Raw genomic sequence first — 24,569 nt, 5'->3', positions numbered from 1 at the left:
CACCAATACTAGCTGCATAGTTTTAAGGGATTTGTATAACTGACCACCCTATCTGTATTTCACATTTTTAATGCTATTCCTACTGCAATATTACTTAACTGGCTTTACAGGCCTTAAATGTAGTGAAGTCTCAGTGTACTGACCCAGGACTTTCCTCTATTGTATTTTTCTTTTGTTTGAGTGAGCACTTATCACCACCTTTGATTTAGGGTTGCTCTGGGTAGTGGTTATTTTTATTTCTTTGGTTTGTATTGATTGTGTATATTCCTTTTGATTGGGTTGCTTTGGGAGGTGTTTATGTGCTCCACTGTCTCATAATTGTTTTTATTTTGCTCCTGGGGTCAGAACCTCTATAACGCACTGTTGTACTTTAGTAGTTTATAACTTCCATGATTGATGCGAGTATTGACTAAATAAAGTACATTTTCCTATTAAACTGCCTTATATCTCATTTATTTGAGAAACCTCGCAGGGACCCCCTACCCTTTATAAATAAAGTGGGGTGGCGTTGTCGGTGTAGTTTTGGGGTTGGGAAAGTAAGTTCCTTCCTCTCCTCTTACCCCCCAGACCCGGACCCCCCACGACCCGGACCCCGCCACAGCTGCTTGTAGTGGTGATGTATTTTAGCTTAGTGAAATAGGACGCGGATCAGGACGCGCCCACAGCGCGAGCACCTGGAGTTCGCGCGCAATCTGCTGACAGGAATTTACCGGCTAAGTGACCGTTTATTTTTGGCGGTTTTGTCGAAATCAAACAACTTCTTTCAGTTAAATAATGGTTTGTGTGGTTGATTTAATGTCTTAAATATATGGGACGCTTTATTAAGCAGTTTAGTACAAGGTGTTTAGTCATTTAGATAGAAAGCTAGTTAGTTAGGTTGATTTCTGAGGTAATTATCAGTTAGCAACAGTAACCGTGTTCCGTACATCAGTTTACGTTAGTCGTGAAGTCGTTTAATAACTGAAAATCGTTATAATTTATGTATATTATTATTATTATTATTTTAACAGGGTGTTCAGAATCAGTCGTCTGTCATGTTCTCAGCTGTCAGATACAAAGCAATTGATTACATTTATGAGGTAAATAAACAGGTTATTAATAGTTAAAAGGGTTATAAATAGAATCCTGACAGACTAAGTTAAAGTATTTAGTGACATAATGAATTTCTGTATCTGCAGGAATCTAATGTATGTAAAAATATATTATATATTATATTATTACATATTATATATATTATATAAGATCATTTTACTAGCACTTGTTAGATTAGGATTAGGTTACATATGTTCATATTTGGCTAATTAGGAATACACATTATTAATAAGATATATCATTTGCAATGTTGAACAGGCTTCAGCTAAACACAGGCTCATGATGAACCTTCTCATGCTGCCAGTTCCTGTCCAGTTGGACATCAGCACTTATCCACACTCTGGGAAGCTGCAGGAGGAGGCCTACAGGACTCCATGGGCTCGTGGTCAGAGACACGGACGCCACCACATCACATCTGTAGTCCATTTAAAATTACACACCAGTTGAGATGTGATTTTATTGGGGTGACTTCCTCTGACATGCTTGCAGTCGCTGGCCACTTATCACCTGTCAGTGATGATACCCAGACCAGCAGCAGCCAGGAGGAACCACAACCGTCCTTCCCTCACTCAGACACGACCACTTGATTTAAACTTTAAATGTGATTAGCTGCTGGTGTTTTTGGGTTGGTTAGGAAAACTACCAGAGTAACTCAGTCTCTCTGTATTGATACTGCAGTATTTAAATGTAGATGGCACTTCTGCCTCAGAGCTGCTAGTCACTGATGTATTTTATTTTCAGGCTTGATTTGATGCTCAGCAGTTCTGAGGTTTGTTTGTTGTTCTGACAGGAAGTTTACACTCCACATGTGAACTGGAACTGACCGGTCCTTTGTTGGATGACCTGAAGGCTGATTTGCATTCAGCACATTATTTAGAAAGGTAATTTTCATGGTAACCTGGTGTCAGTGTACAATAATATTAGAGTAGCTAAGCTGTGTGTGTGTGTGTGTGTGTAGGTTTGAAGTCTGTGTGAATGAGCTGGGAGGTGATGTGGTTCCGAGCTCTAACCCTGAATCTCAGAGGTGTGTCGAGTCTCAGGAAGCGCTCTGGCTGCTGGAGAGAGGAGGACGAACGGCTGAGCAGAACGGCTGGATGGAGAAGTTCAGTATGGCTGAGACACACTCGGCACGGTTCAGCTACCAAGGTATACACGTGTGAGGAACGTGTACAAATGAGAACGAGGATGGAGGTTTCTTTTGTGCTGTGGTTTGCTTTGTGTTACGTGTTCGGTCTCTCTGTCCCTCAGATCTCTACCGTGCAGAAGAGGTGATAGTCAATGATAATCAGCTAAAGAGTTGTCTGCCTTTGCTCCTGACTCTAGTTAAGAGGTTAAAAACTCTGCCTGTATCAGATCCACTGGATGTCGGGGAGTCTGGGTCACTTTTCTCTGAGCAGATCACCTTCAGGTATTAAACATACATTAACTTACTAACCCAGCGTAGAAAATGTGAGCACTATAACTGGGGCAGATACCAGAGGGGATTAAGTATTGTGGTGATGTGTGGGTGATTCTTTCAGACGGTGTGCTCCATATGAGGTGTCTTCTGAAGAACCCACCCATCTGTCAGTGATTGAAGAGTTCAGAAAAGAGCGACTTTCAGATACAGAGGTGACCGAGACCTTCACAGTAGCTAATCATCTGGCAAACAGCTAAAAATCCTATTTGAATCCAATAGCAATAATCTAAACACCCTAGCAACCACCTCATCAACCAATTTTAGTTGTTTCTTTATTTTGTAGAGTCTAATGCTGCCTACTGTCATTGAGCCGGATTTAATGCAGAGGAGTGATCGCATCACATCCATGACTGAAATGCAAGAAGCTTTAAGTGTAAATCCTGAACCAGCAGAAGAAGAAATTACTGTTCTAGAGATTGCTACCACTTTTTTAGACTGTTCGGGTTAGTCTGGTCTGTATTTTAATATCACATTCCCAGTAGAATTTATGGGAATACAGGACTGTAAATATCTTTTCAGGTGTACTGAATGTACCTGGGTGTGAAAACTTCAGTGGTCCCGATCTGAGTTCTGTCATCACCAACACTCCAAGCTCGCCAGGTATAAACAAGTCATTCTAACATCTTTTATCTGTTTTAAACTCCGTCTTAAGTTCACTGTTCTGGTTCTGATCAGTTCCTTTCAGGTCTCATGTTGAATTTGAGACGGATCTGCCTCTGTCGCTTCCTTCTCAGCCGGTCCAGCCTGAACGGTCGCTGCCAACCACCGATCGGCTTTCAGCAGAGCCGCTATCACCAGTCGCTATCACACGGTAAGCTCTGATCAGACACGCCTCAGCTCTGTTTGAAGAGTCTGGAACTTCTAGGTCTAATGTGAGTGTTCTTGGTGATTCTCCAGGCGTCTGCTGTCGGATAGGGAGCGAGAGGGTATGGAGAGAGCTGTATGGATGGCAGAGAAACATCATCCGTGTGTAGCTGGTTGGCTACTAGCAGGTATTGTTGCACAATATCTTATAACAGGACAGTAGCCCTGACAGTCTGTCAGACTAAGATCTAGCCCAACTGTCTGATTTCCTGACCAATCAATGCACTGACACCAGCGTTTTTTACTAAACGCTTTCATGCGAACTGTTGCTGCAGAGCCGTGGATATCCGAACCGCCAGTGAGACGACGTTCCATGCCAGAGCTGCTCTCCATCCTGAGGGCTGAGCGAGCCAGTGATGACACACAGAACACCTACCCCCTTACACTGGTCACAACGATGCCCTCTGACCCTGCCTTCACACTCACAGAAGCACTGACGGTGGAGAGACGCGCTGCTCTGAACACACCGGAACCCACAGAGGTGGACACCACAGAGAAGTACACACGGATCTCCAGCGCTCAGATAGACGGTGGGTCGCTGCTCAGTGCTGATCTGTGGCCGTGCTAATGGTACAAACGCTAAGCACCAACATATTTGATCGTATTGATTGTTAACGTGACTAACTTTCCATTGTGGTTTTATTTTTCTTGTGTTAGCCTGGTCAGTGGAGCCCTCTGTGAGTGAGGAATCTATGCAGAGCAGAGCTGCCCTGTCGCCTCTTCCCAGTCTGGTACGCCAGGGCAAAACTGTAAAGTTTATCCTGCTGGAGGACGATTCCCTGAAACAAAGCACACCCTGTAGGAACAGCTCTAAGCACGGGTTGGGTCTGTCGAAATCGAACCCAGCAACTGGCACTCAATCAGCCGTGAGGTCTAGCATTAATACAGATCATTCAAAGCACCTATACGGTTTATATGAGAGCATGGCCAAAAACCTGGAGCTGCTCAAGTCTGCTGCTGGTAATCATTTTGCAAATGAGAGTGATAGAGAGTCTGTTTTAAATCATCTGTCTGAAGACACACAGTATGAAAACCCAGCTAAATATAATCATTCAACAGGGGGCGCTCATTCAAATGGACTGATTTCTGAGAAGTCTGTACCAAACCCAGCAACTCCTTCTCATTCCACAGACGCTCAGACCACTGCATGTACTGAGAACTTCCTCAACACTCCTGCTCCATGTACTCCGCATAGTACAAACAGTTCCCATCACAAAACCAAAAACACAAGACTGCAGAACCATTCAGCAAAACACACCTACAGAACCAATCTCTCTCAGAACACGGCCATAAAGGGAGACCACGGTCTGCCATACGCAAGCCCAGGTGTGATTAGTCATTCAGCTCAAGATACTCCTTCAAAAGAAGCGTTTTTAAACAATGCACAACCTGTGAGCCACCCCAACACTCACTCTGTACCAAACAGTACCAAACCAGCCAGAAACAAAGGCTTTCATATGGAGGATACATGTCCAGTACACCAGACATCAAATAATCCAAGTAATGTAAATAGACTGCTTCCTGAGAACACCAAAAACACTTTTTCAAAACAATTCTCGTCAAATAATCCAGGTAATCTATATCAGATAAATAATCCAGCCACTCCAGCAACCCATGCACAAGCAAATCTGAGCAACCCAAAGGATACCTCCCATTATAACCCTGCCCATACAGTTCAGGAACTAGACATGACACCTACAGAACCCATACCCACTGATGATGCAGAAACTGGAGGAACAGAATCTGTAGTGGGGAACAGCACTGACACTCGGGAGCACATGGACCCCCTGTCCTCCTTCATGATGTTGAGAAGTTTCCTGAAGAGTACAGTGGAGCAGAAATCTGAGCAGACTCCGCACCGAACGACAGGTAACGAATGATAAGTATATATTTTTTAATTCATTGCTAGTGCAGTGGATCAGGATCACGAATTATTGTACTTTTGCCTATTTGTGAACTGGAGCTTTCAGTGGCTTTCAGTGTAGAAATGACACCATGATGCAAACAGCACACTCAGTAATAATATATTCTATATAACCATAACGTACTCTAATAAAGTCATACTGTAAAGTGGTAGTTACTAAGATTCTCTGTCTAGGTTATTAATTATTATCCACATTATTTGTAACCCTGGAATATTATTCATGCTGTCAGTTTCAGTGATTGAACCTACTCCAAAGTCTAAGGAAAAAAAGACGGTGGATTTGGGTATGACCGTGCCTCATAGTACCTCAAAAGTGGATAAGGTAGCTCAGACTCAGGCCAGTGTTCCTGCCCAAGGAAAAGCTGTCTCCAAGACCATACAGGTTCCGGCTACAGGTACGACCCACTCTAAAATAAAACCTGCCCATAAGTGATGAATAGCTTGTGTGTATTCAGTATCTGTCCTAATGTTTCATGTGAGTTTGCTATGCCTGTGTTCCCTCCTACAGATACTGAAAGGGCTGCGTATCAGGAGCTCCATGTTCTGGCCATTTCCACCCTTGGTAGGGTCCGGGAGTCCGGCTCGAACGCTCTGAGAATCACAGACTTCAGCAGCCTGACCCCCGAGCACACACGATTCTCCCTCAAGCAACAAGAGAAGCTCATCAGCAGCGGCCACGGTCAGGAACACAACAGTGCACAAACACACTCGCACAGCATGTGGAGTACCAGGGATACCAAGAGGTTCTCAAACTGCTGAACTGTGTGTGTGTGTGTGTGTGTTAGGCAGGGAGAGTGTGTATAACCATGTGGCCCTGCTTCATATTCTGGTCGCAGTGAAGGAACTGCTGCTCAGGTGTGACCTCAGCACTGCGACAGGTACTCTCACACTCACTCTGTGAACTCCTAAAGTCTGAACTCCTTTTATATGTCTGAGCCTGAGCTGTAAGTGTTTGTGTGTGTGTGTGTGTGTGTGTGTGTGTGTGTGTGTGTGTGGTTAAGATTACCTGGCCAAGGTGTGTTCCACCAGTACCATGAGCAGTCTGTGGGAGCTTTTGAGGAAGTTCCAGGTGCTGCAGTACATGAGCAGGAGGTGTCCAGAACCTCAGGCCAGAGTGCAGCACCTGCAGCAGCAGATCAGCGCCTGGCTGCAGAGAAACATCTCCAACAAGGTGAGAGTAGAAGTGCTCTAACGATGAGTAACTAACCATTGTTAGGTGCTTGTGGACTGGGTACGAAAGCATATTAGGAAGCACTGCAACAGGGTGAAGTGTGTGTGTGTGTGTGTGTGTGTGTGTGTGTGTGTGTGTGTGTGTGTGTGTGTGTGTGTGTGTGTGTGTGTGTAGGTTCTGGTAGTAACAGCACAGGAGAGTGTAAGGACGAAGTTAGTGACTGCTCTCAGTCAGATACCAGGTAGGTCTAGATCTTTTACCAACTCATCTCTCTCCTGCTTCACCAGAAAGATAATTATGATGTGTGTGTGTGTGTGTGTGTGTGTGTGTGTGTGGTTACACTGCAGGAAACTCTGTAACAGCACTACTAACAGAGCAGGGCATCAAACTGGAAAGTCAACAACTTGCAAATAGGTGTGTGTGTGTGTGTGTGTATTAATGTACATGTATCTTTATGCAAGTGTGTATGTGTGTATATACCTGTAGTTAAACTGTGTGTGTGTTTGTGCAGTCGTTGTGCAGTAGTGTGTGTGCAGCAGGTCCAGTCCGGGTTTCCCTGGTGCTGCTTCAGTGCAGTGTTTGAGTTTGAGTGTTTGGGTCAGTCAGCTGTTAGGAACATCTGCACAGAGAACAACATCAGCTACACCTGCTTTATTACTGCAGTACCGTGTACAGGTCTCTCTCTCATTCTCTCTCTCTCTCACACACACACACACTCACCTACCACTGCATTTGGTCTTGGTTTATGTTAGTATTCTATTTAGTATATTTAAATGTGCTCCAATCAGTATTTAATAGTTCCTAATAATATGACTGTTAATGTTATAGAAGGCGTGTAATTGACTTGAATCACTTGTTTCGGAGAGCATTCAAGACTGAAGGCTTTTGGCCCAGCAGATAAAAAAGCCTGACCCACTGCTGTACACCAATTGAAGTGTGTGTGTGTGTGTGTGTTCATGCACAGACTCATCGATGGTGTTCTCCTCTCCTCTGGACCGCGTTCCCTTCCTGCTCTTCATCACGGAGGGTTTACTGAAGCGCTCAGACCTGCTGCAGCTCCTGGAGTCCACGTCAGTCCCTCACGTTCCATTCCCGCAGAATCTAAACTAGGAATATCACTCAGTAGCTACAGTACACAACCGGGATTCATAGAAATACAAGTGTGTGTGTGTGTGTGTGTGTGTGTGTTACAGGTATAACATGACTCTGCTGGAGAGGAGCCACCCTCCGTCTGTGCGGTGGCTGGGATCCACTGAGCTGTACGACATCATCGCTGTTGATGAGAACACGGCCGTTCTGCTGCAGGTCAGATGAAGGAAGTAAATAAACGCAGATGAATCAAAAGTTCCACTTTTTGTGCTGCAGAGAAACGTGATTATGATTTGTGTGCAGGAGCTCGGAGAGCTGGGGCAGGAGCGAGCGTCCGAGCGGGTGGTTATTAGAATCTCGGCTCTCTCGCTGCAGTTCAGTCGCTGCTGGCTTTTACTGCACTGCACCGAGCAGTACAGAGCACTGTGAGATGATAGTTTATTCTTCCAGTCGCATGGTGTGCTGTATGTGCTCTCTTATTCCTGAACGGGCACAAATTCCCATACGCAGATATACTTCAAAGTCCTGTGAGAAGTGGCTGTTCTTCAGAAGTTCACATAGATGTTGGGTTCTCTTTTTTTAATATGACAAGCTCATGGTCAGGTGTCCGAATACTTTTGATCAGTGTATGCATTTTAGCTCTAGACGTTTTATAGTTCCTAGTGCATAAAGAAATGAAGCCACTTCTGGGATGGATGTAAGATCTAGGAATTGATGTGGCTGCACCCTGTGTGATGTCCAGTTTGTTTTGGAAGTAGTAGTGTTCCTAATAATCTGGTAACGGGTTCCTCTATATGTGCAGTGTGTGTGGCAGTGTGCTCACCAATCTGGTGCTGATTTACTCAGCCTTGGTGCTCCTTGGACACAAGTCCGGTGGTCTGGACGTGAAGGTAAATCACGGTAAAATCACATCTCGGTTCTGCATGAACAAATCCAGCTGTTTTACTGTGTGTGTGTGTGTGTGTGGTGTGTGGCCAGGTGTTGCTGGTGTGTGATGTAGCAGACATTGCTCAGTGTGTGTATCAGATCTGCCTTCACACTCTCCTCACTGCAGACAGAGACGTGTGTGGCTGGCTCGACCGGGACTGGTTCAGTGTGCTCCCCACCCAGGTAACGTGGTGTGTGTGTGTGTGTTATTTATTATATGTATCTTTATTATATTTATCAGTTACACTGACCAGCTCTGTGTGTGTGTGTGTGTGTGTGTGTGTGTGTGTGGTAGGAAGAGCAGTTGCTGCTGTATTTTCCGTGTATTAACTGTGTTGTAGCTCAGCTGATGTTGAGTCGAGCTCCGTCTCTGCAGTGGCTTCTTGAAGCTTCACACACTCGGCTGGAGGAAATGTTTCCTGAGATCACACCTTCTGTGTGTAAGGTACACACACACACACACACACACACACACACACACCGAGAGCCCTGACCTCAGCCCTACTGAACAGCTTTGGAATGAAGTGGAACATCAGCTGATCAATCAGCACCCAGCCGTACAAGTGTGTGTGTGTGTGTGTGTGTGTGTGTGTGTGTGTGTGTGTAGCTCTTCAGTGACATTACAGCTCAACACAGACTTGCAGCCTCAGCGATCGAGACTACAGTCACACGTGCTCAGTCTGGACTCCCCTCCTGGACTCTGAACACAGACTCTGCACCGTTCCTCGTACCCTCTCCTACCCCATTCACCCCGCGGACAGGAAGTGTAGCTAGCTGGTGTGGGTCTGATGCGCAGTCTCGGTGTTGGGAAGAGGGCGACACACAGGACGGGAGTTACCCAGGTAACACACACACACACATGGACGTGTACATGCACTGCATGCGTGTCTGTGATGAATAACATGCATTGCTCCTGCACTCTGATGATTCTTTGATTTGACTCTAACAGGTTGTTTTACTGGAGGAGCAGATGAACACTGGACACTAATGAACCCAGAACCCTCTTTCACACCCCCACACACTCCCTGCACACTGTTCACCCAGAACCCATGTGTGACAGAAAGGACCCCTACTTATGGAGGAGTATATTTTCAGCCCTCACCTTATTTCCTGCAACAATCAGCTGGACTGGAGTGGGGAGGAAACAGCAGAGTGCACCAGACTGAGAGCTACAGAGACTTAGAGAGGAAGAGACCAGCAGAGGGCGCCATACAGACAGGTACACACACACACACACACACACACACACACACGTTTCCCTGAATGTTTGTGATGATGCTGCCCTGATCCAGTATTATATCCGTGTTCTGCCCGCAGTGTTTCCTCAGTGTAAGAGAGGGAGGCTTCAGTGTGAGAGAATCCCTGGACGCTCTGATGGACAAACACGACTCAGCTTTATCTGAACACATCACATCCACACACACACCACAGTAATTCACCTGAGTTTTATTACTCATCACACCAAATGTTCTAATGATTTTCCTTTGATGCATCTGTAACATATATAGACCTACAGAAATGGACTTTATGGACAAAAGTATTGGGACACATCGTAAGTTTAGGGAAGGCCCTGTCCTGTTCCAGCATGACTGCACCCCCTGTGCACAAAGCAAGCTGACCCAGCTTGCTTCAGCCCCACTCCAAACAGCTCTGAAATGAACTAGAACATCGATATCGGTGCCTAGCCAAAGTCTTGTGTAGAAGCTTCTCAGAGGAGCAGTTTTAGCTACAGAGTGTTTCTGTCTTTTTATGAGATTCTTTTATCTTCATAATGACTAGGCTGTGCTCTATCTGTATATTGTTGATCCTTATGTATAAGGTTAAAAGTATTAAAGCCTCAGAGATGAGAGTGAGTGTAGTTTGTAGCCCGTATTAGATATAAATTTGCCCCCTCGGGTGTCTTTCTGACAGATCAGCACACACAGGTTCTGCTACTTTTATCTTAAATATGTTTGCCTGCTTAATATGCTTGTTATACAGGCATGACTTAATGACGCTCGTGCATGCAGGTAAGTTCTAACAACCCCAAAAATGCACCCATGTATCCCAAAATAAGGCTTGATTTAAATCATTGTAATGATGGTTTTGTTTCCTTCTTGCAGTCTTACACTCAACGCTGCCGTCATAATGCAGTCCAGAAACAAAAAAAAGACAGGACACACGGTGGTCGTTCACGTGAGCACTTTGTTATTGATCTCCATACACGTTTGGTGATGTCCTACACGTTCTACAAAAGGGTTAGGGTTAGCAGGAGCTCTGTTTCTCACGGCAGGAAGGACCAGGTTAACTGGCCTATTCTGATCAACAAGTTTGCAGTTCAGCAGCACATTGAGCTTCGACGTGTTTCCAGATTTGAGAAACAGAGCTAACACACACACACACACACACACACACACAGCGAGAGAGAGATGCACAGAGACAACAAACGTCACTCACTAATTATAACCTGATTCACTTCCTTTAACTCTCTTGTAACTTTCTAAATATAGTTGCTGATTATTCTGTATAGGTGCGAGTGTAACATAAGTGTGTTGCCTGACGGGGCCCAACTTTATACTTGTTGTAATGTCTTGTTCAGGTTCAGATTGAATGTTCTTGGGATGTTGAATGATTTAACATTTTAAGCATGTATACCATTACACTGATATATTATCACATCATTAGTGAGAGTCGTATCAATACAAAAAGGCACTAATCTATAATCAATACTCTCTCTCGCTCTCTGTGTGCATCAGTGCTGTACAGTAACAAACCAAAGCAGAGCAGAACTAAAGTCTAGATCACAGAGCTGTGGAGAACAGAAGGAACTTCCTCTAATAACATCAGTATAATATCAGTATAACACCAGTATAACAGTGATAATCTGTACAGACTGTTTAAATACACGTGTTATTAACTGTTAATAACAACCGCAATAACATCAGCATAGTCTTTAGAGGATCTCATATTTACATTTAAGCATGACAATCAAATAATACAGTAATGCATTTCTTTATAAGAAAATAATATCATAAATGTTCCAACAAAAAACAAAATCAACTTATAACGTGACCTGGTCATCATCTGTAAAAAACAAATTCATAATCTAACTTTTACAAAGAACATCATGATTCATGTTAGCGTCACTTATTAACACAAGTGATTAGTTCAATAAATTAGTGTGCATTAATGCTAAATAATAAAGAAGTCCTGCCTGGCCTCCCTTTAGTGACCACACATTTTAATACAGGTGAACATTCCTGTCCCAGAGCCACTGCTGAAATCTACTTAAAGGAACAGTTGAGTAAAGAATCAGCAAATACAGAGAGGACAAAAATGTGGACACTGTAATAATGTTAGCTACGGACTTTTTTAATTAGAATGAAATAAGGAGAGCAGTGTGTATATTTTTGGCCCCCCTCTGTATACGTAGCACTAGTACAAACGTATCGTTTGTTTTGGGACAACCAGCTCATTTACATTTACATTTTCAGCATTTAGCAGACGCTTTTATCCAAAGCGACTTACACGATGAGCAATTGAGGGTTAAGGGCCTTGCTCAGGGACCCAACAGTGGCAACTTGGTGGTGGCGGGGCTTGAACCGGCAACCTTCTGTTTACTAGTCCAGTACCTTAACCACTGGGCTATCAAAGCTCACTCACGTTTGTGTTTCTCTAATCATCAGAGATGAACTTTAGGATTCCAGAAGTCCGACCATCCATTTAAAATACTGCTACCAGATCATAATGCACTACAAATGTCGAGAAACACACGAGGAATAAACTACTCATCCCATAATGCACCTTCAGTCTTTTCCAACAATCACTGCCTTATTGTTACACAAGGCTAGAGACATCCAAACTGTTAGTAAGGGGGTGCTTACTTCGGAGAATGTGAGAGAATTGTATAGTAATGTCCTGTTTACCATGGAGAGGGAGAACTTCTGATCAGTCAGTTGAATAGCAGGATGGCTTTCTACAGCACCGACAGCCCATAATACTCTAACCTGAACGTGAGTGTCTGAATTGTTCCTTTAAGGTGAAGCAGCGGTCAGAACGCTGCATTCGCACTGTGGCTTCAGTGACCAGACAGACGTGTGGTGTGTAAACGGCTCTCGCAGGTCAGTCTGCACGTCTACACTGGGATGGACGTGATGTCATACAGAGAATACAGAGTGCAACACGTTATATAATAAATCATCTCAGTACAAGTTCACACAGTCGAACCCTGGTGTAACTGAACAGATCAGGCATGTGCTGAGTCTTTACACTGCTGCTGCTCTCACACGCTCCTCGTTCTGCTCCAGTCAGAGCTCGCCACGGCCGCTCAGAGAGAGAGAGCAGCGCGTTTACAGGCGGAAGGGAATCGATTGTCTCATAGTCAGCAGTCACGATCACTTTTAATTACACTACTGGCTAGCTTTAGTTTTGATGGAGGAGCTGTGGACGGTTCAGAAGTGATCAGGTCTGCTGGGGGGGGGGGGATCACCCATCAGTCAGCTGTAGGGACGCTCCAAACTTAATTGCATTCTTCTCTATCACACCATTGTTTTGTGGTTAAATATAGAAGTGGATCTACAAAGGAAAAACCTGGCAACCCCCGCAGCTTCCTGGATCTGGATTACAGGGTGAGTTCTGATATCGAGTGTTTCAGCACATGCCTGACCTGCAGCTCATCTCAGAACACTTTATAAATAATAACTAAAACATAAACCCCGAGCACACAGGTCCATTTAGATGCTAAAGCTAGTGTCGGCGTCCTCCTGTCCCTCTCCAGCAGGACCAGGTCTGTGTAGATCCGTGTCCATGTTTTGCTCAGTAAAGTTTTGCTCGGTGGAGTCTGTGACATGCAAAAACAACCTCTCGGTCCTGCTGTGGGACGTTCTGATTGGTCAGAACGGCAGGAAGTGGAAGTGTAGAGCGTTTCTCTGTGAGTCTGTAATCCCGTTGTGTGTGTGTGTGTGTGTGTTTAGATCCATCTTCACTCAGTCATGCAGGCTCGGTTGTGTTTAGTGTAGAGAGCGCGGTGGTTCTCCTGCTGAGCTTGTTCTGTTATGTCAGATGTTTCCTAAACAGCTTATTTAAGGGTCACATGACAGTTTGCATGGCAGCACATTGTAACTAGTGTATTATATATTATTATATATTATTGAAATATGTGTAATAAATAAAACATATATACATTTATATACTCAAACATAACCGTATCACTAAAGCTTCCCGTATCAGGCGACAGCTTCCAGTGTGGAGGGGTTAGGGCCATGCACGTGCTTCCTCTGACACGTGAAGCTGTCGCCTCCAGCCACCAGCCCTTCCACCTATGCTCTCTGGGACTCTGGGTTACCAGAGGATTTCTGGGTGACGGGGTGAAAACATTTCCCACTAATCATCCGAGCTGGTTCTGACCTGCTGCAGTGCTGCGGTCTGGATCACGTGTGGTTCATGATGTTCTACAGATGACGCAGCAGTGATTCAGACCGCTCCAGTGATGTGACCCAGTGAGCGTGACCTCAGTTCTACATGCCGTGTAATCGCTGTGTGTGTGTGTTGTGGTTGAAATTAGCATTAGCAGCATACTCTGTGATCATAGACTGAATGAAGATGGATAGACCATGACTGTCTGTTTTACTGCGGCGCGTGTGGCTCGATGCTCTCCTCGTCGTTCAGAGTGACGTAAACGATCGGCACCAGGCCTCGGGCGTGGCCGGACGCACACAGCAGCCAATCGGGGCCGGCTTTGCTCAGCACCTGCAGCACGTCGCCCTTATGGAAGCTGAGGTGAGCCGGTTCTGTAGCGATGTGGTGACACAGCGCCCTCACGCTGCTGAGAGAGCACAGAGACGCTTTAATATAAATGTACCTATATATCTGTTCTTATGTTTTACGTGTGTGTGTGTGTGTGTGTGTGTGCAGTAATACAGCAGTAATACAGCAGTGTGTGTCAGGATTACCGTGACGCTGTGGTCTGTGTGTTGGTCTCCTGTGTTTGGCTCGGTTGTATCTCAGCGGTGTGTGTGTTGGGTGTGTGAGGCTCTGATCTTTTCCTCACCACCAAATCCAACACGGAACGATCCAGGTTCAACCACCCGGACGGTAACCTGCCAACCACAATAACATTTATTTACTTTTCTGAGCATTCCTGAATTGTGTTTTAAGCACAAAGTGTTTTAGTATGTTCTCCTCAGCCACTGTGTGTGTGTGTGTGTAAGCTCCACTGACCTGCTCTTCTGGTTCTTGGATGATTTGGGTTCTGTTCTCTCGCTCTTGCTGACGTTCCCCGCTCCGAACAGCCGACCCCAGCGCAGGTTCTGCGTCGTCTGCGTTTCGGGTTCTCGTCCCCCCGGCTGCGTCTCGTTGGTCCTCCTCAGCTCGGAGAGCACCGACTCCGGGGGGCTGCCCATCCACGAGGGCTTGGGTTTAGGAGGTTCCGATTGGGTGAGGATTTCAGCGGCGGCTCCACCCCTCACACCGCTGTTCTCCGTCCTCTCATGATGAGCCTCTGCTCCTTCGACCACGCCCACTCTCCGGGGTGGCTCGTTCTGTCTGCGCCCCTCGGCGCCGCCTCCTCTCCTGCGTCTCTCCCACTTGACGAACTTGGACCCCTCGACGGAGTTGTCGATGTAGACCTGCGAGCTCTGCATGAGCTGGAACCACCAGCCGGCCTGTTTATTCCTCATCCTGTCTCTCTCGGCGTCTTTCACTCCCTCTCTCTCTCTCCTCCTCTCCCTCTCCACGTCCTCTCCTCCTACTCCGTTCATCCTCTCAGCACTGCGTCCTCGGTCCAGCCTGAATCCTTCACTTTCTGATCCATATCCTCTCTCTCCGTGCGCTGTAGCCTCCGCCCCGTCCATCCGGGGCCACGATCCTTCTCTCCTGAGCACCAGCCTGGCCCCGTGGAGCCCCGCCCCTTCTTGCTTGGACTCCGCCTTCTTGACCCGTATGGGCGCCGCCTCCGCCGGGCCTCTCATGAGTTGGAAGGTAGAGCGAGCCGATTGGTCCAGGCCCTGGCGGGCGGAGCAGAGCTGCTCTTTGCACCTCAGGTGCTCCTGACCTCTCTGTAACTGATGAGGTTCGAACAGGAGGTCGAGGTCGAAGGGCAGGAGCGACAGGGGCTGGAGCAGGAGCAGCAGCTCCTCAAACATGGGTTGGCACGCCCCCTGGGTCAGGGAGAGGAAACCCCACGGGTGGTAGTGCGCCACTATAACGTCTAAAAAAAGAAACAGAACAGGGTGTTAATAAAACTTTCTATAAATCACTGCAAACAGACCAACACTGAGACCCTGACATGTGTGTGTGTGTGTGTGTGTGTGTGTGTGTGTGTGTGTGTTTGTGTTCTTACCTTCATGTGTGTAAATGTGATTAAACCAGAACTCCAGAGATCTCAAGCTGGAAAACAAACAGTCACTGAGCTCAGCACAGACTGAAATACTATTTAAGAGATGTACTCATAAAGCGGGAGTGTAAACAAACAAGCTGCTCCGGCAAGTTAGGTATGATTAAACTGTGCAGATCAGACGGGGGTGTCTAACGTAAATCACCTACTGATACGTCTACTTACTAATCACATTCAGATAAAAGCAGGGCAGTGGAAGTTAGGTGGTTAAGGTGCTAGTCAGTAATCAGAAGGTTGCTGGTTCTAGCCCCTGAGCGAGGTCCTTAACCCTTTAAATGCTTGCATTTATTCACAAATACTAACAGGGAGCTCTGATTCCTGTAAACTAACATAACAGCGCTGCTACAGAACGAGGACGAACATAAAGCAAGAAGGATCAACACACACACTTACTTCAGGAGGCCGAAGATGAAAGCGTTGAGTCTCATGCTGTGATTGGTCAGCTCTGAATACTGACTGACCTTTAGGTAGAGGCTGTGTAACACCCGTGTGGAAGGACCTGAGGGACACAGAGATTCAAACTTAAGCTCTACACCACTCCTACAGAAACAAAGATCCCACCACCTTCACCATGTGAACACATGAGTTGGTTAGCAGGATCTGCATGATCCTCCAGACTTTATTCACTGTTTTCTGACCCTGAAGCCCTTCAGTATATTCTGTGATTTTATCACGACCATCACTAATGACTTCCTCTCTCTCTCTCTCTCTCTCTCTCTCTCTCACCGAGCTGAGTGGACGCCTCCACCACGCTCCACTGATGGTTGCGTCTCTGGCCGATGATGATGTCGAGCGTGTACGCTTTCAGTCCGTCCTGCAGCACCTCGCTCACGGCGGGACACAGGTACTTCAGGATCAGGTGAGCCACGTTCGGACTCACTGAGCTGTTACCTAACTTTGCCTGAACACACAGAGAGAGAGAGAGAGAGAGGTCATTAACCAACCTGTCACAATAATAATAATAATACAAAATTATTAATAATAATAATAACCTTCACTCCTGCATCCCGACTGGTGCCAAAATGAGCCACGATCAGATCCACTGCTGTGTTAATGGCTTTCACCAGAGCTGAGAGAGAGAGAGAGAGAGAGCACAAATACTGAACACACAACACCACACACACAAACCTGTCTGTACTGATCATCACCTGTTACTGGACCTACTGACACCACGGTTTCCTGACCTGGACGAGACTTTAATTACAGACATGATGGATTTGGAGGGATCTGAAGTTACAGATGTGTCAGACAGGACTAAGATACTTCCAGTCCTGATCCCTTCTCAGTAGGAAGAGCCTGGGTTCAATTCCCACGCATGGCAGCCAGGGCCCTTTCTGTGTGGACTTTGCATGTTCTCCCTTTGTCCAAGTGTGTTTCCTCCGGGTGCTCCGGTTTCATCCCACAGTACAAAGACGTGCAGTCAGGACAACTAGAGATACTAGAAATTGCCCTAGGTGTGTGTGTTTGCCCCGGGACCCTGACCAAGATAAAGTAGTGGTAAGACAGACGATAAATAAACAGACAGTATTGTCTCACACACACACACACACACACACACACACACACACACCTCTCTTTTGCTGCAGGTCGATGGAGATGGACTCCTCGGTGGTGGCGTCGGGTGAGAGGCAGAACTCCTCTGGGGGGCGCTCCGTGTGGGAGAAATAATCAGGCAGCAGGTCACTGTAACACCTCACTGACTGACCTGTCCACACACACGAACAAAGAGTGTTAATATAAACACACACACACACACACACACACGTACAGAGCCCGTGCTAGTAGAGTGTTAGTGAAGAGCGGATGCTGATTGGTTAAGCACCGTTTAGTCTGCTGAGGATCAGCGCGTGACTGGACGGAGGGAAATCGAAGACGTTGCGTCTCTCGGCGCGTCTCCCGATGGTCAGAGGAGCAGAGGAGGAAAGAGAGGAAGAGGAGGGAGAGGAGGAGTCTCTCTTCTCCACCCCCAGGGGGTTCTTACGCCGGTACTCCCTCCATTTAAGAGTCTGAGGAGAGAGATGATGCACTGCAGAGCAGCAGCAGCAGGAGGAGGAGGAGAGGGTTAGAGGAGAAAGAATCAGTTAGAAGAAGAGTGAGAAGTTCCAGAACACACAGACACCCAGCACTGGGTTCCACCTACCGTTATTCTGCCTCTGCGCCACACACACAGGAAGCTCTGTCACATCCTCTTCCTGTCCTTCTGGCTCCACCTGTGCCACCGGGCTGAGGCCGGAGCTGGGCAGCGTGGGTAGCTTGGTCAGGCTGGTCCGGTGGAAGCAGTGGCCCCTGGTGGCAGGAGGTGGAGTCGGAGGCAGCGGTGTGGTTCTGGTGGCCGGGACGACGGCCGGCGAGGTGTGAGACGGTGGGGCGGGGGAGGACAGGGAGCGAGGCGGAGAGTAACTCCCCAGAGGAGACGGGCGTCGGCCGTCGTCGTCGGAGTCCTCCTCGTCCTGCTCGGCGGGGGCGGAGCCTAACCGAGCCTGCATGTGATTGATGTATTCGTCCAGCAGAGGGAGCACGGGTTTGGGCTGGGGCTTCCCCAACTGGTGCTGGAAGGTGAAGGGCTGTATGGGTAACGTGTTGGGACGCTGGTCCTTACTGTAGCGCACCACAGCCGGGGACGAGTCCGCCGAACTGGACAGATGACCTGCACAGAGGGCAGAACAACGTTACTGAAACCTGCTGAGCTGCTCTCCTGGACGTGTGTAACTAATAATAATAATAATAATAATAATAAAACATTATAAAGGTACAAAGTCAAGAGACACGATAAATCAGAACTCATTCTCTTCAGGATCCTACAGATAAAGCTGGAGGAAATAAATACACACACACAGCAATGACACAGCAGAGAGAATTACTTACATCTGAGCACGCACGCACACACACACACACACACACCTGTGTTTGCTGTGTCACTCCGCCACACTTCATCAGAGGAATTGAAATCAGGATTAAAATCCAGGAAATGTTCCTCACGCTCCTCTCTGCCCTGTTGTGTCTTTATCTCTCTGTGTGTGTGTGTGTGTGTGTGTGAGGTCACTGTGATTGTGCAAGCTGTTTGCACCACACGGTCTCACATATCAGTGTTTTTCTCACCCTGCAGTTCACACTCACAACCCCCAGGGGCCGCCAACAGAACGAGGTAAAATAACAGCTGATAAATACGAGTTTTTTGTTAGATATGAAGCAACTAACTGAGTTACATTATGCCCAATTATTCAGTACTAGAATGTGACACATGAACACACAGCATCAGTAGATGTAGGAGGTGGAACAGTGGGTGTTAAGTGAAAGCTCAGACTGGAACAGACGCCACCCTACAGTAGCTTTAGCCTGAATCAGCACCTCTATGACCCAGACTCAACAACAACTGTCCATAGTGCAGCTTCAGACCTGCTGCACTCCTCTGTACCCAGGATTTGAAAGCCGCCCTCTGATGTACACACTTGTGTTCAGTTAAATAAGATGAGTTTGTTTCTTCCCAGTTTCCACTTCAGATAAAACACACTAGTTCACCTGTTACTTGTAAACATTTACTTGAAGCCCAACCACCACCAGCTGGGGGCCCTGGACCCTAGCCACCAACTGCTTCACACTACAGTTGCTTTGGATAAAAGGCGTCTGCCAAATGTAAACGTACCTACTGTCAGCAATCTGCACTGTACCACCTGAAGGACCTGAGAGCAGCACAAACCCTGAACCCTAAAGCAATGGGAATAAGTAATGACCAAATCATTTTTTTCGCAGGTCTTACCCTCAGCTCTGCTGCGTGCCTCTCTCCCTGACCCCCCGGGCGAGTCTCTGAGCGCTCCGCTCCAGTTTGAGGAGTTGACCAGCGGGTGCAGATCCTCCAGGATGGGGAAGAACTCTCCGGACGAGTGCGAGTGGACGGAGGAGGCCTCGCCGCTGCTCTTCTGTGACGGAGATCCGCCGCCGCGCCGCTTGTTCCTGGCTATCTCTGCGAACGAGGTGACGCGGGGCGGGGCCTGCGGGCTGGAGGCGGAGCCCTCGCTGAGGCGGACGGGGCAGCTCAGCATGCGCTCCAGCGAGCCCAGGCGAGGGGGTGGAGTCCGGTCCAGATTCCGGTCGTAGCTGCGGGAGCGGAGGCGGGGCCCGGGGGCGGAGGCGCCCACAGGTGGCGAGATGTTGACGTACACCTGACCCTCGATCACACTGGAATGGGCGGAGCCGGTTCTGTCTGGCTCCTCCTCCCTCAGACTTGGCTAATAAAAGAGAAGAAAGAAGAATGAAATAAATCTTACAGCTCACTGACCTACTGGTCCATCATGTGACTCCTGACTTACCTGTGTGTTCTCTTGAGCATCTTCTCCTGGTCCTTCCTCCTCCTCCTCGTCTTTAGTGTGCCTAAACAGGAAGTACTCGGTGGGCTGGGTGGGACTTCCTTTGCTGTGTTCATCGGAGCAGCTGGTGACAGAAGACCCTACAGGACTCGGGGTGGAATGTGAGGACACGTCACAGGTCACCAGTTTGTAGTAGTTCTGGGTCGCCACAACCAGCCGCGCCTGGCTCTGCATGCACGACGCGAGGTCGGTAGCGGAGGTATCCGAGGGTAACTGCCCCTCCTGGTTGTGGTAGGAGTTGCAGTTAGCATCGAGCTCCACAGTGCCGGCTTGTGGCTGGGAGGAGCACTGGCAGGACGAGGATTCATTAAGAGCTTCGGTCGGAGATCTGTGCAAGTCCAGGTAGAAAGCTCCGCCCGCGCTGGCATACTCGGCCCCGCCCTTACCGACGGGTTCAGAACTTGGCGAGGTGCAGGAGTGGTTGGCAGAACTGTTCAGGTTCAGCGCCGGCTTGTCGGGAACGCTGTTGTTGGTCTTGTTGAAGATGGTGCTGAAGTTGACCAGGATGCCGTCCGAGCTGTTGCAGGAGGAATCGCTGCAGTACCCGAGAGCGAAGTCGGGGAAGGATTCGGGATACTGCCGAGATAACTCGCAGCATCCCAGACCGCCTCGGCCGGCCTGCATGGGCTGGTCGTCGTCCTCGTCGTCCCACTCCTGCTCTCCACAGTCCATCGACAGGGTGGAGCCGCTGCTGCCGTGACGACGCTGCAGCTCCAGTCCCAGAAGATCCAGGCCTTCGAGACGGGCGGAGAAGAGCCGGCGTGGCGCCCCCTTTTGGCCGGAACTCCAGGGCTTATCTAAAGACTCGTCTAGGTGGAAGGGTCCGGATCTGTAGCCGAGCTCATGGAGATGAAACGGAGGCAGGTCCACTCCATCTTCTGAGGAGTTTCCGTGCAAGTGGAAGGATGAATCCTCCAAGTATCCGTTCAGGTTGTCTCCATCATCTTCATCGTCGTCATAATCGTCATCGCCGGAGTTCAGGACGAAGGGGTTGTGTCTGAGCAGGTTCTGCCTGTTGTGCTCCGTCTTGGACGGGACTTTAGGAAGCGCGTCTTCAGAATTACTGGACGTGAAAGAGGAAGTGTCGCTGGCCATGCTTCCTCCTCTTCCTCCTCCTTTCTTCTCTCCCATCCCTTCATCATTGAAGGCATCGCTGGAGGTCTGGATCAGGCTGCTGTACACCAGAGCTTCTCTCTGAAGGACGTCCCTCTCAGGAAGAGAGGTGGTCCGGATCAGGCCCAGGTTCTCCGGGCAGCTGAACGGGTTGTTGCTTTTCCTCAACGGGCTTCCACAGCGCTGACGTGATCCTGAAACCTGACAGTGCACCAGAGGGATGTGATGTACGATCAGCGTCTCTCCGGACAGCTTCGGAGGACAGTCCATGGTCTTCTGAGCTCAGGATACAACAGGAAGGAGGCTGATGAGGGTCTGAAGCAACTCGGGGGAAAAATTAAAATGTTTAGTTTACGCTCCCAATCCCGACTTTGGGGCGCTGGGAGTGAGGAGTGTGGAAAAAGAAGCTGAAGCCGTCATGCTGATAGAACGAAAACATCTACAGAGACACACAGAGAGAAGAAACATCAGAATATTCTTAATATGACCAGTTTCTTTTGGTACAAAACAACAGTTATATAACAAAAAATCCTCTTGATGCACTGTAGTTCAAATAAACAAAGCTGTAGTACTGGGCTGGTTCACGTCGTGTAGCTCCTCTCAGTTTATATCAGATCCTCAGCTGTTACTGCACTGTGATCACTGTAGTAAACATGGTGCACGGCTACGGTGGGCTGATCACCGATTCGTCGACACGTGTTATATTTATAATGTATGTGCACGACATGGCAGGAATGTTGATCCAGCGTAGGGAGGAGACACGAAAACATCTGGAGAGAACAACAGTAGCCTCCAGCAGGGTCAGTGCGACACATCGGCTCTGTTTAGCCTGGAGTAACAAGCACATAGTTCACATTCCAGAGCCTCTACAGTACCACGGCATCTAACTCCGTCTGTCTGTCTGACTGTCTCTGTCTGTCTGACTCACACACACATGGACAATAGTCACTAAGTGTGATGATTAAACATGAAATGATCCTCTCAGTGTTGTTTATATTATAGGGATAAATAATGTTATATAAACGTCTATCACTAATGAAGCATCAGATTATTACATTTAATAAGTATTTGTTAATTGTACCGTTAGAATGAATTCAGATAAATTTAAGACATGATGGTTGAAGGACCGGCAGCAGAAGATCAAGTTAAATAAGGTGCAGTAACACCAGATCAGTGGATTACACCAACTGAAAATAAACCCACTCTGATCTCCAGCTCAGTCTGCCTGACGTTCTAACACCCTTATATAATAATAACATCTAATGAGCTATTTTAGATGTTCCTCAGATCAGTAATAACAGGCACTGACACAGAAACACTCCTGATATAGAGGAGAAAGTTTACACACCCGGTCCTACTACACATCAAACCTGAAACAGCGAGTGTAAGAACCCTGATACCTTATCTTCAGTTTAATCCAGTTCTGATCCACATCTGGAGCTCATCTGTGCATTTGCAGGAAGGGAAACTGAAAGTGCCACAACATTTATTTGTTTCATTTTCCTAATTCTGTGGACAGCAGTAAAAAAATTCACACGTATAAGATAATTTTCAGGTAAAATAATTTGGCAAAATTTGCAGCCCTAGTTTAGATGAAGCCAAATGATTTTTTGCAGCCATGATGTTCTGCTGCACCTGTTTAGAACCGTAAAGGATCCATTATGGTACCAGCATCAGCTGTCACACTGTCGTACAGAAGCCTACAAATATAACCCGGTGCACCCTGTGGTGCGAGCACTCCTCATTTAGTTCAAAAATCTAGGACCCCCTGCACACCCCAGCCCTCGCACAACTGGGATACAACCTGCACAGTTATAATGAAAACAGCTGAATATTACAGGAATCTGAACCAAACTACAGGATAAATGTACATGCTGCGTGTCACAGTGTTCCGTACAATATCTCTTTATTACTGAATCATAAAGGAATTATTACTGACCGGAAGTGTTAATGCGAACTGTGTAATGTGAGGACACACAAGAGGAGGATCTATAATCAATAACTGATCAGCAGGGAGGATTTTAATGATCAGTACTGATGGAGGGATTACACACAGCTGTACGGATCACTGTTATCTATAGCAGAGTTACACACGCCCAGTCAGACAGTAAATACTGCTGTGTGTGTTTATACTGACTGGGCGAAATGAAACCAGTTAGGAGATGAAATGTAGGACAGCAGGCCCTTGTGTTTGAGACTATTAGTCCAGTTTCTATTTACAGTGTACGGAACACTGTGAGCTGTCAAGTTCATCTGTTCATCAATTTAACTGGTTCATTATAATAAAAACAACAAACATTTCTTCTCTATAACTGAGGTTTGGTTTGTGACACGGACTATACTTATTATATTATTAATAATAAACTTGTTATTAGAAAAATAATTTACATAAAATAAAGAAGAATAAGAGAAGAGCTCTCTGTGCACCAGGCCGCTGTCAGTCCCGTTATCATCAGTGTAGCTTAGCTAACATGCTAACGCTTCATTTAACCCAAATAATAACAGAACCCAGTAATGTCATGATGTTATCAGAACTGTAAAACCTTCCTCAGTCCTGAAACAATCACCACAACCGTTTAAATCACGAGTATTAATCACATTCTGTGTTGTTGCTAAAAACAATGGTGCAGTGATGGAGCTTCAGTCCCGCTAGCATGACCGTTATCTCACCAACACCCTCAAAACAGCCTCAGTTCCGCCAGCACAAACACTCTACACGGTTTAATACTCACACTGAAGACTTTTCTTCCCTTTGTGAGCTTTAGGTCTGATGTTCCGATCATGAATCTCAGTGTTTAGGTTAAAGTCGCCGCATTCTCACCCCGCTGCTCCGGTCAGCGTCGGACGCTGCGTCATTATCGGGGCCCGGAGTCGATTCTGAAATTCCAGCGTTTGGGAAACAGGAATCGGTTCTAAATCTTTCGATTCAATTCCTGTATTGAGAACACTGCGCTCCGAGGAGAAGCTTGAGAGTCGATTCGGTCCGATGCAGTGAAATTGATTCAGGAGCAGAAGGGAAACAGTGGATGCTGCTGCTGCGGTGAATAAATGGATTTTTACATCGAGAATAAATAATGTTAATATATTACAGTAATGTTTACACACTCACTCACGTATAAATATATACGTTTTTAGTCATTTAGTATTTTTTTTTAGTAAAAAGTGTTTTACAATGCTGTTTTATATTTTAATTT

At 47.0% G+C, this 24,569-nt stretch overlaps 2 protein-coding genes across 6 annotated transcripts; one reads left to right on the top strand and one right to left on the bottom strand.

Annotated features, from left to right (window-relative positions):
* Nucleotides 1-846: 846 nt before the first annotated feature.
* Nucleotides 847-10,375, top strand: LOC134335592 (protein shortage in chiasmata 1 ortholog). Of its 2 annotated transcripts, XM_063018154.1 has the most exons (29): nucleotides 847-889; nucleotides 1,011-1,079; nucleotides 1,351-1,477; nucleotides 1,883-1,973; nucleotides 2,051-2,238; nucleotides 2,341-2,500; nucleotides 2,613-2,703; nucleotides 2,835-2,994; nucleotides 3,071-3,151; nucleotides 3,227-3,362; nucleotides 3,449-3,543; nucleotides 3,691-3,945; nucleotides 4,073-5,284; nucleotides 5,570-5,734; nucleotides 5,848-6,018; nucleotides 6,125-6,217; nucleotides 6,341-6,510; nucleotides 6,685-6,751; nucleotides 6,858-6,924; nucleotides 7,022-7,185; nucleotides 7,475-7,580; nucleotides 7,704-7,815; nucleotides 7,903-8,024; nucleotides 8,402-8,489; nucleotides 8,578-8,709; nucleotides 8,822-8,971; nucleotides 9,134-9,368; nucleotides 9,476-9,745; nucleotides 9,844-10,375. In XM_063018154.1, the coding sequence occupies exons 2-29, from the start codon at nucleotides 1,035-1,037 to the stop codon at nucleotides 9,927-9,929; spliced, it is 4,839 nt and encodes a 1,612-aa protein (XP_062874224.1). In that variant the 5' UTR covers nucleotides 847-889; nucleotides 1,011-1,034; the 3' UTR covers nucleotides 9,930-10,375. The 2 variants fall into 2 exon arrangements, with proteins under 2 accessions (XP_062874224.1, XP_062874225.1); XM_063018155.1 differs by lacking the exons at nucleotides 9,476-9,745; nucleotides 9,844-10,375 and having other exon boundaries at nucleotides 8,822-8,966; nucleotides 9,134-9,227.
* A 315-nt stretch (nucleotides 10,376-10,690) lies between these two features.
* On the bottom strand, nucleotides 10,691-24,181 carry rusc2 (RUN and SH3 domain containing 2). 4 transcript variants are annotated; one of them, XM_063018222.1, is made up of 13 exons: nucleotides 24,108-24,181; nucleotides 20,206-21,814; nucleotides 19,656-20,124; nucleotides 18,039-18,545; nucleotides 17,721-17,924; nucleotides 17,469-17,603; nucleotides 16,891-16,967; nucleotides 16,625-16,799; nucleotides 16,292-16,397; nucleotides 15,845-15,891; nucleotides 14,725-15,712; nucleotides 14,457-14,603; nucleotides 10,691-14,329 (listed from the first exon to the last, which is right to left on the bottom strand). In XM_063018222.1, exons 2-13 carry the CDS (start codon nucleotides 21,643-21,645, stop codon nucleotides 14,131-14,133), a joined length of 4,494 nt encoding a protein of 1,497 aa, XP_062874292.1. In that variant the 5' UTR covers nucleotides 21,646-21,814; nucleotides 24,108-24,181; the 3' UTR covers nucleotides 10,691-14,130. The 4 variants fall into 4 exon arrangements, with proteins under 4 accessions (XP_062874292.1, XP_062874295.1, XP_062874296.1 ...); XM_063018225.1 differs by having other exon boundaries at nucleotides 10,691-14,326; XM_063018226.1 differs by lacking the exon at nucleotides 17,721-17,924.
* Nucleotides 24,182-24,569: the final 388 nt, after the last annotated feature.

The sequence above is a fragment of the Trichomycterus rosablanca genome, chromosome 21 (assembly GCF_030014385.1).
Source record: "Trichomycterus rosablanca isolate fTriRos1 chromosome 21, fTriRos1.hap1, whole genome shotgun sequence".
Taxonomy (NCBI): Eukaryota; Metazoa; Chordata; class Actinopteri; order Siluriformes; family Trichomycteridae; genus Trichomycterus; species Trichomycterus rosablanca.
Note: the sequence above shows the minus strand (reverse complement) of the source record. Positions and strands in the feature narration are given on the sequence as shown.